The following is a 16,937-nucleotide window of genomic DNA, read 5'->3' on the forward strand; positions in this document are numbered from 1 at the left end:
GAGAGAGCGCGCGAGCGAAAGGGGGGGAGAGAGCGCGCGAGCGAAAGGGGGGGAGAGAGCGCGCGAGCGAAAGGGGGGGGAGAGAGCGCGCGAGCGAAAGGGGGGGAGAGAGCGCGCGAGCGAAAGGGGGGGAGAGAGCGCGCGAGCGAAAGGGGGGGAGAGAGCGCGCGAGCGAAAGGGGGGGAGAGAGCGCGCGAGCGAAAGGGGGGGAGAGAGCGCGCGAGCGAAAGGGGGGGAGAGAGCGCGCGAGCGAAAGGGGGGGAGAGAGCGCGCGAGCGAAAGGGGGGGAGAGAGCGCGCGAGCGAAAGGGGGGGAGAGAGCGCGCGAGCGAAAGGGGGGGAGAGAGCGCGCGAGCGAAAGGGGGGGAGAGAGCGCGCGAGCGAAAGGGGGGGAGAGAGCGCGCGAGCGAAAGGGGGGGAGAGAGCGCGCGAGCGAAAGGGGGGGAGAGAGCGCGCGAGCGAAAGGGGGGGAGAGAGCGCGCGAGCGAAAGGGGGGGAGAGAGCGCGCGAGCGAAAGGGGGGGAGAGAGCGCGCGAGCGAAAGGGGGGGAGAGAGCGCGCGAGCGAAAGGGGGGGAGAGAGCGCGCGAGCGAAAGGGGGGGAGAGAGCGCGCGAGCGAAAGGGGGGGAGAGAGCGCGCGAGCGAAAGGGGGGGAGAGAGCGCGCGAGCGAAAGGGGGGGAGAGAGCGCGCGAGCGAAAGGGGGGGAGAGAGCGCGCGAGCGAAAGGGGGGGAGAGAGCGCGCGAGCGAAAGGGGGGGAGAGAGCGCGCGAGCGAAAGGGGGGAGAGAGCGCGCGAGCGAAAGGGGGGGAGAGAGCGCGCGAGCGAAAGGGGGGGAGAGAGCGCGCGAGCGAAAGGGGGGGAGAGAGCGCGCGAGCGAAAGGGGGGGAGAGAGCGCGCGAGCGAAAGGGGGGGAGAGAGCGCGCGAGCGAAAGGGGGGGAGAGAGCGCGCGAGCGAAAGGGGGGGAGAGAGCGCGCGAGCGAAAGGGGGGGAGAGAGCGCGCGAGCGAAAGGGGGGGAGAGAGCGCGCGAGCGAAAGGGGGGGAGAGAGCGAGAGCGAGGGAGCGCGCGAGCGAAAGGGGGGGAGAGAGCGCGCGAGCGAAAGGGGGGGAGAGAGCGCGCGAGCGAAAGGGGGGGAGAGAGCGCGCGAGCGAAAGGGGGGGAGAGAGCGCGCGAGCGAAAGGGGGGGAGAGAGCGCGCGAGCGAAAGGGGGGGAGAGAGCGCGCGAGCGAAAGGGGGGGAGAGAGCGCGCGAGCGAAAGGGGGGGAGAGAGCGCGCGAGCGAAAGGGGGGGAGAGAGCGCGCGAGCGAAAGGGGGGAGAGAGCGCGCGAGCGAAAGGGGGGGAGAGAGCGCGCGAGCGAAAGGGGGGGAGAGAGCGCGCGAGCGAAAGGGGGGGAGAGAGCGCGCGAGCGAAAGGGGGGGAGAGAGCGCGCGAGCGAAAGGGGGGGAGAGAGCGCGCGAGCGAAAGGGGGGGAGAGAGCGCGCGAGCGAAAGGGGGGGAGAGAGCGCGCGAGCGAAAGGGGGGGAGAGAGCGCGCGAGCGAAAGGGGGGGAGAGAGCGCGCGAGCGAAAGGGGGGGAGAGAGCGCGCGAGCGAAAGGGGGGGAGAGAGCGCGCGAGCGAAAGGGGGGGAGAGAGCGCGCGAGCGAAAGGGGGGGAGAGAGCGCGCGAGCGAAAGGGGGGGAGAGAGCGCGCGAGCGAAAGGGGGGGAGAGAGCGCGCGAGCGAAAGGGGGGGAGAGAGCGCGCGAGCGAAAGGGGGGAGAGAGCGCGCGAGCGAAAGGGGGGGAGAGAGCGCGCGAGCGAAAGGGGGGGAGAGAGCGCGCGAGCGAAAGGGGGGGAGAGAGCGCGCGAGCGAAAGGGGGGGAGAGAGCGCGCGAGCGAAAGGGGGGGGAGAGAGCGCGCGAGCGAAAGGGGGGGAGAGAGCGCGCGAGCGAAAGGGGGGGAGAGAGCGCCGAGCGAAAGGGGGGGAGAGAGCGCGCGAGCGAAAGGGGGGGAGAGAGCGCGCGAGCGAAAGGGGGGGAGAGAGCGCGCGAGCGAAAGGGGGGGAGAGAGCACGTGGGGGTAGGTTTAGGGGGCTGAAGTAGAATCCATTATTGTTCTAAGACAGAAAAAACTCCCACCAATATTTTATATCACCTATCTCTGAGCCCCAACACGAGGGTCCGGTTAATCAGAGGCTGTCAAGACTTGCAGAATCCTGTGGGACTTATTACCCCCCACCCACCCACCGCAGGTGTCATTACAGCCCTATGGGGTAACGGTTTTGCAGAGAGCAGCAACATTATAGCAACAAAGTAATAAAAAGTAACTGTATCCGATGCAGCCTGATGTACTGCAGGAAACATGCAGGAGAGGCCTCTGCCCATCTTTACACACTGTAACCTCACAAGTAGATAGGCTACAAGCAGCAGGAGACTTGTTTCTCATTTAACAGATACAAATGTAAAAAAACAAATGTGTGTGACACAGGAGACGCCACGCTGAGTACAGCGCTTATATCCGTACAGGGGAAGTGGGGACTCCAGTTCCTCTTTATGCAGCCTCACAGGAAAGCAGAGGCGGCCACAGAGGGGTTTCTGATAGGATCCCCCATCCCCTCCGTTATCACACGTGTACTGTACATAGGCACTGTAACGTCACACTGCAGAGACTGGCCTGGTCTTGTTCTATGTATACAGGCTGCACCCCCAATGTTACATTATACGTTATAAATCAGATTAGTGCCAGACAGGCCCCCGGGCGTCGGACAGCTCACCTCATCCACATGTAATAAGGTACAATAAGATGGGGGTGACCTGTCATGATGTGACATCACCGTTAGGTCATTATCTGTCATGTAATCTCAGCCTGAGGGCCCGTGTACAGGGTTATGGTAATCCATTACACAATGAGAGGAAATGACATAACATACAGAGATCAGCCTGATATGTGTATATAATGTACACAAGGAATGCAGATTACAGAGAGATAGGGACTCCCACCAATCAGAGTACCTTCCACAGTGTGACCCTCCCACTATATAATGTATACACTATAATACTATGCATACAGCACCCCCTCCCATTATATAATGTGTACAGTATAATACTATGCACACAGCGTCCTCTCCCATTATATAACATGTACAGTATAATACTATGCATACAGCAGCCCCTCCCATTATATAATATGTACACTATAATACTGTGTATACAGCACCCCCTCCCATTATATAACATGTACAGTATAATACTGTGTATACAGCAGCCCCTCCCATTATATAACATGTACAGTATAATACTGTGTATACAGCACCCCCTCCCATTATATAATGTGTACAGTATAATACTATGCATACAGCACCCCCTCCCATTATATAATGTGTACAGTATAATACTATGTATACAGCGTCCTCTCCCATTATATAATGTATACAGTATAATACTATGTATACAGCACCCCCTCCCATTATATAATGTGTACAGTATAATACTATGCACACAGCGTCCTCTCCCATTATATATGTACAGTATAATACTATGTATACAGCACCCCCTCCCATTATATAATGTGTACAGTATAATACTATGCACACAGCGTCCTCTCCCATTATATATGTACAGTATAATACTATGCACACAGCGTCCTCTCCCATTATATATGTACAGTATAATACTATGCATACAGCGTCCTCTCCCATTATATAATGTATACAGTATAATACTATGTATACAGCACCCCCTCCCATTATATATGTACAGTATAATACTGTGTATACAGCGTTCTCTCCCATTATATAATGTATACAGTATAATACTATGCATACAGCGTCCTCTCCCATTATATAACATGTACAGTATAATACTGTGTATACAGCGTCCTCTCCCATTATATATGTACAGTATAATACTATGTATACAGCGTCCTCTCCCATTATATAATGTATACAGTATAATACTATGCACACAGCGTCCTCTCCCATTATATATGTACAGTATAATACTATGTATACAGCACCCCCTCCCATTATATATGTACAGTATAATACTATGTATACAGCACCCCCTCCCATTATATAATGTATACAGTATAATACTATGCATACAGCGTCCTCTCCCATTATATATGTACAGTATAATACTATGCATACAGCGTCCTCTCCCATTATATATGTACAGTATAATACTATGCATACAGCGTCCTCTCCCATTATATAACATGTACAGTATAATACTATGCATACAGCGTCCTCTCCCATTATATAACATGTACAGTATAATACTATGCACACAGCGTCCTCTCCCATTATATATGTACAGTATAATACTGTGTATACAGCGTCCTCTCCCATTATATATGTACAGTATAATACTATGTATACAGCACCCCCTCCCATTATATAATGTATACAGTATAATACTATGCATACAGCACCCCCTCCCATTATATATGTACAGTATAATACTATGTATACAGCGTCCTCTCCCATTATATATGTACAGTATAATACTGTGTATACAGCGTCCTCTCCCATTATATAATGTACAGTATAATACTATGCACACAGCGTCCTCTCCCATTATATATGTACAGTATAATACTGTGTATACAGCGTCCTCTCCCATTATATATGTACAGTATAATACTGTGTATACAGCGTCCTCTCCCATTATATATGTACAGTATAATACTATGCACACAGCGTCCTCTCCCATTATATATGTACAGTATAATACTGTGTATACAGCACTCTCTCCCACTATATAACATGTACAGTATAATACTGTGTATACAGCGTCCAATCCCATTATATAACATGTACAGTATAATACTGTGTATACAGCACTCTCTCCCATTATATAACATGTACAGTATAATACTGTGTATACAGCGTCCAATCCCATTATATAACATGTACAGTATAATACTGTGTATACAGCACTCTCTCCCACTATATAACATGTACAGTATAATACTGTGTATACAGCAGCCCCTCCCATTATATAACATGTACAGTATAATACTGTGTATACAGCACCCCCTCCCATTATATAACATGTACAGTATAATACTGTGTATACACACCCCCTCCCATTATATAACATGTACAGTATAATACTGTGTATACAGCAGCCCCTCCCATTATATAACATGTACAGTATAATACTGTGTATACACACCCCCTCCCATTATATAACATGTACAGTATAATACTGTGTATACAGCAGCCCCTCCCATTATATAACATGTACAGTATAATACTGTGTATACACACCCCCTCCCATTATATAACATGTACAGTATAATACTGTGTATACACACCCCCTCCCATTATATAACATGTACAGTATAATACTGTGTATACAGCACCCCCTCCCATTATATAACATGTACAGTATAATACTGTGTATACACACCCCCTCCCATTATATAACATGTACAGTATAATACTGTGTATACAGCACCCCCTCCCATTATATAACATGTACAGTATAATACTGTGTATACACACCCCCTCCCATTATATAACATGTACAGTATAATACTGTGTATACAGCAGCCCCTCCCATTATATAACATGTACAGTATAATACTGTGTATACAGCAGCCCCTCCCATTATATAACATGTACAGTATAATACTGTGTATACACACCCCCTCCCATTATATAACATGTACAGTATAATACTGTGTATACACACCCCCTCCCATTATATAACATGTACAGTATAATACTGTGTATACACACCCCCTCCCATTATATAACATGTACAGTATAATACTGGGATAACAGCACCCCCTCCCATTATATAACATGTACAGTATAATACTGTGTATACACACCCCCTCCCATTATATAACATGTACAGTATAATACTGTGTATACAGCAGCCCCTCCCATTATATAACATGTACAGTATAATACTGTGTATACACACCCCCTCCCATTATATAACATGTACAGTATAATACTGTGTATACACACCCCCTCCCATTATATAACATGTACAGTATAATACTGTGTATACACACCCCCTCCCATTATATAACATGTACAGTATAATACTGTGTATACAGCAGCCCCTCCCATTATATAACATGTACAGTATAATACTGTGTATACAGCAGCCCCTCCCATTATATAACATGTACAGTATAATACTGTGTATACAGCAGCCCCTCCCATTATATAACATGTACAGTATAATACTGTGTATACACACCCCCTCCCACTATGTAACATGTACAGTATAATACTGTGTATACACACCCCCTCCCACTATGTAACATGTACAGTATAATACTGTGTATACACACCCCCTCCCACTATGTAACATGTACAGTATAATACTGTGTATACACACCCCCTCCCATTATATAACATGTACAGTATAATACTGTGTATACAGCACCCCCTCCCATTATATAACACGTACAGTATAATACTGTGTATACAGCACCCCCTCCCATTATATAACATGTACAGTATAATACTGTGTATACAGCACTCTCTCCCATTATATAACATGTACAGTATAATACTGTGATAACAGCACCCCCTCCCATTATATAACATGTACAGTATAATACTATGTATACACACCCCCTCCCATTATATAACATGTACAGTATAATACTGTGTATACAGCAGCCCCTCCCATTATATAACATGTACAGTATAATACTGTGTATACAGCAGCCCCTCCCATTATATACCATGTACAGTATAATACTGTGTATACACACCCCCTCCCATTATATAACATGTACAGTATAATACTGTGTATACACACACCCTCCCACTATGTAACATGTACAGTATAATACTGTGTATACACACCCCCTCCCACTATGTAACATGTACAGTATAATACTGTGTATACACAACCATCTCCCATTATATAACATGTACAGTATAATACTGGGATAACAGCACCCCCTCCCATTATATAACATGTACAGTATAATACTGTGTATACAGCACCCCCTCCCATTATATATCACGTACAGTATAATACTGTGTATACAGCAGCCCCTCCCATTATATAACACGTACAGTATAATACTGTGTATACAGCAGCCCCTCCCATTATATAACATGTACAGTATAATACTGTGTATACAGCACCCCCTCCCATTATATAACATGTACAGTATAATACTGTGTATACAGCAGCCCCTCCCATTATATAACATGAACAGTATAACACTGCGTACAGCCCACTGCCAATTTTATAATATAAAATACCCATTTATCATTATCACATGTATAAACAGACGTCTCCTGATGCACTAAGGCAGAATGTCTGTAATAAGGTGATTCCTGAACTGGGACCAGTGAGAATCTCGCACACACAGATCGGGGCCCCTACAGTTCATACGTGACCAATGTAATCATTTGTTTATTTGTCCAACCGAATAATTGTGATCATGTCTCATGCGCCAAGTCCTCCGCTATATCCGGCGCACGTGGCGGCAGTACCAGGATATTGTACTATACGGGGCAATAGCTGGGACCCCAAGGAGAAACCCATCCCATCCAGAAACTGAGGGTAACGCTTCCCCCGAGAGGTGACGGGTCACCTGATCCATTCCCCGCGCGGCACGTTACTCACTCTCAGCGCCATAAACCTCAGTAATAAGTTACATATCATCCATGACAGAGACAACTGTGATAACACCGCAGCAGCATTGTAAACAAGTGTCACAAGCTGTACCCACCAAACCTGCCAGCACAGCCAGAAGGAGGCAGGGGCCGCAGGCGGAGGTTCCGAGACCGTAAACGCTTCTCAGCGACAGCTGAGAGGACCTAACCACAAGCGCGGCCATGAGAGCCCACAAATCACAAGACACCTCATGGGGAGATGTATCCGGCCTTGGAGAGAGATAAAGCAACCAATCAGCTGTCATTTATCTAGCAGGAAATGACAGGTAGAAGCCGATTGGTTGCTTTCAGGCTTGATACATCTCCCCATGGCCAGACCTTTATTTCAGCCACGTAATGTTCCCTTTCCCACTGCTCCAAGTGCCAGGAGGAGCAGCGATTATGGGCACCAGCAGTTGTACCCTATTTCCGAGCCGCATGTACTGCGCTTCTCTTCCCGTTTGCTGCTTACAAAGTAGGATTGTTAAATATCTATATTATCGCCGATCACCATATATTTTCAATCCGACAAAATGCGATATAACCACTTACAAAGCCTATATTACTGACGGCTCTATTCATGGCCAGGCGACACAGGCTCCGGCCTAGGGCGGCACAATGACACTGCTGAGGTGTCAGGACACACGACTACAGGCTCACGCTCATTACTGGTAGTATACTTTCCTGCAGAGGGGACATGGCCGAGGAATGGGCCACCCCACATAATCTGGCCGAGGGGAAAAGAAACAACGACCCTTCTTTCATAGAAACACTATGACCCCGGCAGTCCAACGCCGCTTATATCACAGTGTGGACCCACCCCCTGCGGACATCACGGGCAGCCATTAGCTCACCTGGATCAATAATTGATAGCAAAGCATCCATTCAGGAGCCCAAATCCACCATCCGGCAGGGACATCACCAGTTCCTCAAATAGGGATAGGCTGCTTCCTCATATATCGCAGGGGTTCTGCAGGTAAAATGGCGGGCTGCGCCAAAGCAGTCACCTCCAGTGCACAATATAGATATGTTCCCAAAACCTCCTTCACATTATTCACGTCACCACCAAGCGATCAGACACGTCACATTGTGTTCTGGGGGCCTCCTGTGGTCTCAGATAGGAGCCGAATGAATTAGGAGCAATTTGGGTCCAGCCAGCTGTTCTCACGTAGAACTCTGAGGAAATTTGTGTCATGTTGTGCACACCAAGATTTTCCTTAAAAAGCTTAATAATGGGTTAAATGATGCAGTATAGAAATATATGAGGTGTAAACAATGCGGGACAGGTATGTGGAGGTGTAAATGATGTGGTACAGCTTATGTGGAGATGTAAATGATGTAGAACAGGTATGTGGAGGTGTAAATGATGTAGGACAGGTATGTGGAGATGTAAATGATGTAGAACAGGTATGTGGAGATGTAAATGATGTAGAACAGGTATGTGGAGGTGTAAATGATGGGGGCCAGGTATGCGGAGGTGTAAATGATGGGGGCCAGGTATGCGGAGGTGTAAATGATGGGGGCCAGGTATGCGGAGGTGTAAATGATGGGGGACAGGTATGTGGAGGTGTAAATGATGGGGGACAGGTATGTGGAGGTGTAAATGATGGGGGACAGGTATGTGGAGGTGTAAATGATGGGGGACAGGTATGTGGAGGTGTAAATGATGTAGGACAGGTATGTGGAGGTGTAAATGATGTAGGACAGGTATGTGGAGGTGTAAATGATGTAGGACAGGTATGTGGAGGTGTAAATGATGTAGGACAGGTATGTGGAGGTGTAAATGATGTAGGACAGGTATGTGGAGGTGTAAATGATGTAGGACAGGTATGTGGAGGTGTAAATGATGTAGGACAGGTATGTGGAGGTGTAAATGATGTAGGACAGGTATGTGGAGGTGTAAATGATGTAGGACAGGTATGTGGAGGTGTAAATGATGTAGGACAGGTATGCGGAGGTGTAAATGATGGGGGACAGGTATGTGGAGGTGTAAATGATGTAGGACAGGTATGTGGAGGTGTAAATGATGTAGGACAGGTATGTGGAGGTGTAAATGATGTAGGACAGGTATGTGAAGGTGTAAATGATGTAGGACAGGTATGTGGAGGTGTAAATGATGTAGGACAGGTATGTGGAGGTGTAAATGATGTAGGACAGGTATGTGAAGGTGTAAATGATGTAGGACAGGTATGTGAAGGTGTAAATGATGTAGGACAGGTATGTGGAGGTATAAATGATGGGGGACAGGTATGTGGAGGTGTAAATGATGCAGGACAGGTATGTACGAGATGTAAATGATTCAGGACAGGTATCTATGACGTGTAAATGATGCGGGACAGGTATCTATGAGATGTAAATGATGCAGGACAGGTATGCATGAGGTGTAAATGATTCAGGACAGGTATCTATGAGATGTAAATGATGCAGAACAGGTATGTGGAGGTGTAAATGATGCAGGACAGGTATGTGTTACACATACGTAAGACTAATAACCAAACCACACCAACATACATCTCTTCACTCATCTCAAAATATCTCCCAACCCTACCTCTCCGCTCTGCACAAGATCTGCACTTCTCATCCCCACGCATTACTTGCTCCCATTCACGGTTACAGGACTTTCTTTGGGCTGCACCCACTCTATGGAATGCCTTACCACGCACGATAAGACTTTCCTCTAGTCTCCAATCCTTCCAGCGTTCCCTGAAAACTCACCTCTTCAGGCAAGCTTATCAGATTCCAGAACCACCCACATAACCTTCATAGCCTCCATATCTAATTACATCCCCTTTCGCAGTCCACACACAACCTCACACATCGTCTTTCTCTCACATCCTCATGACATATGTCTGACATTCCTGTGTGACTGGATCATGCAGCCAACCAAGAAACTCTGCATTCTGGCTGGACCAAAATGCAATATATAGCACCTATCCTTGTGTATCAATGCCTATTTCCCTATAGATTGTAAGCTTGCGAGCAGGGCCTTCCTACATATATATCTGTCTGTTAATTCCCAGTTTTGTTCTATTAATGTTTCCAATTGTAAAGAACAACGGAATATGCTGCGCTATACAAGAAACGGTTAATAAATAAAATAATAAACATAATTAAATAAATGATGCGGAGTAGGTACATAGGCGGTGTTGTATTGATGGAAGAGGGGATTTTAGAATTTGCAGATGAGAAGTAAAAGTGTTTATTCCCAACGTTTACAAACTTGTATGGAAAGACTGGAAAACTACAATACAGGCATTTTTCTGTACCACAAAATGCTGGAAATACTTGAATTTGTTGAAAAACACTTGCTGGCTCTCATTTTTCCACCATTAATAATAAGTGCAAAAATTACAGATTTTACACCTTTTAAAAAGCTTTCCTTATGACCACTAACAGCCTTCTACATGGTCCTGCTATCTCAGTTGTCACAAAGAGCCTTCTATATGGTCCTGCTATCTCAGTTGTCACAAAGAGCCTTCTATATGGTCCTGCTATCTCAGTTGTCACAAAGCGCATTCTATATGGTCCTGCTATCTCAGTTGTCACAAAGTGCATTCTATATGGTCCTGCTATCTCAGTTGTCACTAACAGCCTTCTATATGGTCCTGCTATATCAGTTGTCACAAAGCGCATTCTATATGGTCCTATCTCACTTGTCACTAACAGCCTTCTATATGGTCCTGCTATCTCACTTGTCACTAACAGCCTTCTATATGGTCCTGCTATCTCAGTTGTCACAAAGAGCCTTCTATATGGTCCTGCTATCTCAGTTGTCACTAACAGCCATCTATATCAGTGTTGGCTAACCTTGACACTGCAGCTGTTATGGAACTACATAACCCAGCATGCACTGCTACAGTTTTGCTATTAGGGCATGCTAAAACTGTGGCAGGGCATGCTGGGATATATAGTTCACAACAGCTGGAGTGTCAAGGTTAGCCAACACTGATCTATATGGTCCTGCTATCTCAGTTGTCACTAACAGCCTTCTATATGGTCCTGCTATCTCAGTTGTCACAAACAGCCTTCAATATGGTCCTGCTATCTCAGTTGTCACTAACAGCCATCTATATGGTCCTGCTATCTCAGTTGTCACTAACAGCCATCTATATGGTCCTGCTATCTCAGTTGTCACAAACAGCCTTCGATATGGCCCTGCTATCTCAGGGCCTGATTCAGAGCCGGTCGCTATTTGTGGTCGTTCAACAAAATGGGGTGGCTATTCAAATGAACCGTTCGCTCTTTGCGGTCTGTTGACGCCTCTATGTCTGAACGAGCGAACAAAACTTGCGGTTGTAATTTTGAAAAAGACGCCCCCTGGCCGCTCGCACCATACGTCATGTCCGCTATTTATTAGATTAATCGAGTACATCGAACAGCGTATGAACTGCTCGCTATTCTTCTGGCTGGTGTTTGCTACCACAAATTTGCGAGCAGTTCTGGCAATAAAATAACCCAGTGACGTGGTCAATGACGCTGCTGTTTTAATTATGCACACCCATAAAACGCCCGTTTTGACCTTTAAGCACGCCTGCGTTCTGATTTCCACTCCCCGTTTTCAAGCACCTTCCCCTGTTACCACCCACATACGCCTACTCCTGTCACTCATATTAGCAGGCATTCGCTATTTAGCGAACAAACGATTTTCGGCCGCACTGACTGGTTCGCGCATGCGTATTACGATCCATACACATGCGCAGTTGGGCAAACATCGCTCGGAGCGAACGAGCGGCCGCTTGCGAGCGGCTCTGAATCAGGCCATCAGTGTCACTACCAGCCTTCTATATGGTCCTGCTATCTCACCTGTCACTTTTTGGGGCCCACAGTGGTTTTCCAACATTTTCATGCACTTCTCCCAAGTGGCATTTTGTAGAAAAGTCACACAATCTCGTCAGGAATACTAATTGGCATTTCTCAATGGATTTTGAATTTCCCAGGTACACGCATCTTGAAACAAACTCGCTTTCGCAAATTCGCTACTAATTGAATTGACCCCTCTGTGTTCTTAACCAACTTTCACTGCTAAAGTGCTTTTGGGGGCCTATACCATGTAGCTGATTAGGTCTTATGATTATCTATTATTTACACTGTGCCCCAAGGGTTCTGTAGTGCCGCTGTACCTAGGCACAATACCCACACAGCGATACCAGTCAAAGTATAACACAGTGAACAAATTATAAATGTAGTCTTTTAAAATAATAAAAACCTGAAGACTATAATAACATTTAGAAAGGTCTAATGAAGATAGTACATCTCCTCAATAATGTAGAATTTTTGAGAAACTCAACTAAACTTCAGCTTGAGATGGCTGCTCTAGATTGCAAGCTCCTGTGCAGAAGGCTCACTCTTCTCTCAGAATGTATTGGTTCCTTTCTTACAGTTTACCAGCTTAAGATGGGAAAACTTTTAGGTCACAGTAATCATTGGCCACTGCTATAGATATAAGTGACGCTGCAGAATACGTTGGCGTTACAGAAGAACACGGTTATAACTGAATTAAGCGCACATAATGCTAGAAAGCATATACATGAAATAACATTACACCCTGTGAGACATTATACTTACAGAACACAGAGGGCATAGGCACCGGTGACACTCTCGCTGTCTCGTACCAGGAAGCTGCCATCTCTGCCAGCCTTGGCAAGCAAGTCCTCAGCTGCTGCCCGGCTCAGATCCCGGTGGTACCAGGGCAGGGCCATATTCCCTACAGCCCCCTGGGCCCCAGCAAAACCAGTTGATGCCATATCCAGGGCAAGGAAACTCAATAATCCAAATTAAGAACAAAGAAGGGTCCTTCTCCAGACTGCAACAGCTCTCACACAGAGACAGCAAGAGACAGCTCACTCACACAGAGAGACAGCAAGAGACAACTCACTCACACAGAAACAGCAAGAGACAGCTCGCTCACACACAGAGACAGCTCACTCACACACAGAGACAGCTCACTCACACAGAGAGAGCAAGAGACAACTCACTCACACAGAAACAGCAAGAGACAGCTCACTCACACAGAGACAGCTCACTCACACAGAGAGACAGCAAGAGACAACTCACTCACACAGAAACAGCAAGAGACAGCTCACTCACACAGAGACAGCTCACTCACACAGAGAGACAGCAAGAGACAACTCACTTACACAGAAACAGCAAGAGACAGCTCACTCACACACAGAGAGACAGCAAGAGACAGCTCACTCACACACAGAGAGACAGCAAGAGACAGCTCACTCACACACAGAGACAGCAAGAGAAAACTCACTCACACAGAGACAGCAAGAGACAAGTCACACAGAGAGACAAGTCACAGACAGACAGCTCACTCACAGAGACAGCAAGAGACAACTCACTCACATAGAGAGACAGCCGACTCAGTCAACAAGAGTGCTCACTCACGCAGAGACACTTAACACAGAGAGACAGCTGACTTGCAGAGACAACTCAGTCAGACAGACAGCAGCAGAGCAGGCAGGGATGAGGGGGCACAGTGGTAGGGATGAGGGGGCACAGTGGTAGGGATGAGGGGGCACAGTGGTAGGGATGAGGGGGCACAGTGGTAGGGATGAGGGGGCACAGTGGTAGGGATGAGGGGGCACAGTGGTAGGGATGAGGGGGCACAGTGGTAGGGATGAGGGGGCACAGTGGTAGGGATGAGGGGGCACAGTGGTAGGGATGAGGGGGCACAGGGCCCTCACTCACTCTGCAAAGTTTAGCAAAGTAGCAGAAAGTTTGGTAAAGAAATACAATGTATGAGTGCAGTGAGGCGCAGAGGATGTGTGAGAGCCCCCGGTCTGGGCCCAGTCACTGCCCCCCGACTACACCCAGGCTCCGTACAGCAGCTCCCAGCATCAGTCCCTGCGGGAGAGGGGGCTCCCCTGTCCGGAGATCCTCATCTCTAACCCCAAGGGTGGGGTCTCTGCGGTGCTGGCGGGCATAGGGCTGGCACCGGCGGGAGGCAGCAGGAAGGAGTCCCCGGGAGTCGCTGCGATTCCGTCCTGACCCCGATTCTCCTGCGTCAGAGAGGAAACTGCGATTATCCCACCTCCCCCCCCGCTGTTCCTGCACAGCTCCCTCTCCTTCCTGTGTGTCACTCACACTACATCACACACAGCTGCTCCTGCACAGCTCCCTCTCCTTCCTGTGTGTCACTCACACTACATCACACACAGCTGTTCCTGCACAGCTCCCTCTCCTTCCTGAGTGACACTCACACTACATCACACACACAGCTATTCCTGCACAGCTCCCTCTCTTTCCTGTGTGTCACTCACACTACATCACACACACAGCTGCTCCTGCACAGCTCCCTCTCCTTCCTGTGTGTCACTCACACTACATCACACACACAGCTGTTCCTGCACAGCTCCCTCTCCTTCCTGTGTGTCACTCACACTACATCACACACACACCTGTTCCTGCACAGCTCCCTCTCTTTCCTGTGTGTCACTCACACTACATCACACACACAGCTATTCCTGCACAGCTCCCTCTCCTTCCTGTGTGTCACTCACACTACATCACACACACAGCTGCTCCTGCACAGCTCCCTCTCCTTCCTGTGTGTCACTCACACTACATCACACACAGCTGCTCCTGCACAGCTCCCTCTCCTTCCTGTGTGTCACTCACACTACATCACACACAGCTGTTCCTGCACAGCTCCCTCTCCTTCCTGAGTGACACTCACACTACATCACACACACAGCTATTCCTGCACAGCTCCCTCTCTTTCCTGTGTGTCACTCACACTACATCACACACACAGCTGCTCCTGCACAGCTCCCTCTCCTTCCTGTGTGTCACTCACACTACATCACACACACAGCTGTTCCTGCACAGCTCCCTCTCCTTCCTGTGTGTCACTCACACTACATCACACACACACCTGTTCCTGCACAGCTCCCTCTCTTTCCTGTGTGTCACTCACACTACATCACACACAGCTGTTCCTGCACAGCGCCCTCTCTTTCCTGTGTGTCACTCACACTACATCACACACAGCTGCTCCTGCACAGCTCCCTCTCTTTCCTGAGTGACACACACTACATCACACACACACAGCTATTCCTGCACAGCTCCCTCTCCTTCCTGTGTGTCACTCACACTACATCACACACACAGCTGTTCCTGCACAGCTCCCTCTCCTTCCTGAGTGTCACTCACACTACATCACACACAGCTGTTCCTGCACAGCTCCCTCTCCTTCCTGAGTGTCACTCACACTACATCACACACACAGCTGCTCCTGCACAACTCCCTCTCCTTCCTGTGTGTCACTCACACTACATCACACACACAGCTGTTCCTGCACAGCTCCCTCTCCTTCCTGTGTGTCACTCACACTACATCACACACAGCTGCTCCTGCACAGCTCCCTCTCCTTCCTGTGTGTCACTCACACTACATCACACACACAGCTACTCCTGCACAGCTCCCTCTCTTTCCTGTGTGTCACTCACACTACATCACACACAGCTATTCCTGCACAGCTCCCTCTCCTTCCTGTGTGTCACTCACACTACATCACACACAGCTGCTCCTGCACAGCTCCCTCTCCTTCCTGTGTGTCACTCACACTACATCACACACACAGCTACTCCTGCACAGCTCCCTCTCTTTCCTGTGTGTCACTCACACTACATCACACACAGCTATTCCTGCACAGCTCCCTCTCCTTCCTGTGTGTCACTCACACTACATCACACACACAGCTACTCCTGCACAGCTCCCTCTCTTTCCTGTGTGTCACTCACACTACATCACACACATCTGCTCCTGCACAGCTCCCTCTCCTTCCTGAGTGACACTCACACTACATCACACACATCTGCTCCTGCACAGCTCCCTCTCCTTCCTGTGTGTCACTCACACTACATCACACACACAGCTGCTCCTGCACAGCTCCCTCTCCTTCCTGTGTGTCACTCACACTACATCACACACAGCTGTTCCTGCACAGCTCCCTCTCTTTCCTGTGTGTCACTCACACTACATCACACACAGCTGTTCCTGCACAGCTCCCTCTCTTTCCTGTGTGTCACTCACACTACATCACACACAGCTGCTCCTGCACAGCTCCCTCTCTTTCCTGAGTGACACACACTACATCACACACACACAGCTATTCCTGCACAGCTCCCTCTCCTTCCTGTGTGTCACTCACACTACATCACACACACAGCTGTTCCTGCACAGCTCCCTCTCCTTCCTGAGTGTCACTCACACTACATCACACACACAGCTGTTCCTGCACAGCTCCCTCTCCTTCCTGTGTGTCACTCACACTACATCACACACATCTGCTCCTGCACAGCTCCCTCT

The 16,937-nt window shown here is 48.4% G+C and overlaps 1 protein-coding gene across 1 annotated transcript in view; it reads right to left on the reverse strand.

Moving 5' to 3' along the window:
- INPPL1 (inositol polyphosphate phosphatase like 1) overlaps positions 1-14,688 on the reverse strand; it is a 136,934-nt gene extending 122,246 nt beyond the window's left edge. The window contains exon 1 of the mRNA XM_088463789.1: positions 13,185-14,688. Coding sequence (XP_088319915.1) covers positions 13,185-13,363 — 179 coding nt within the window. The 5' untranslated portion in view covers positions 13,364-14,688. The remainder of the gene's footprint in view (positions 1-13,184) is intronic.
- Between the last annotated feature and the right edge of the window lie 2,249 nt (positions 14,689-16,937).

Source organism: Taudactylus pleione, unplaced genomic scaffold (assembly GCF_031769625.1).
Source record: "Taudactylus pleione unplaced genomic scaffold, aTauple2 ptg001449l, whole genome shotgun sequence".
In the NCBI taxonomy this organism is placed as follows: domain Eukaryota; kingdom Metazoa; phylum Chordata; class Amphibia; order Anura; family Myobatrachidae; genus Taudactylus; species Taudactylus pleione.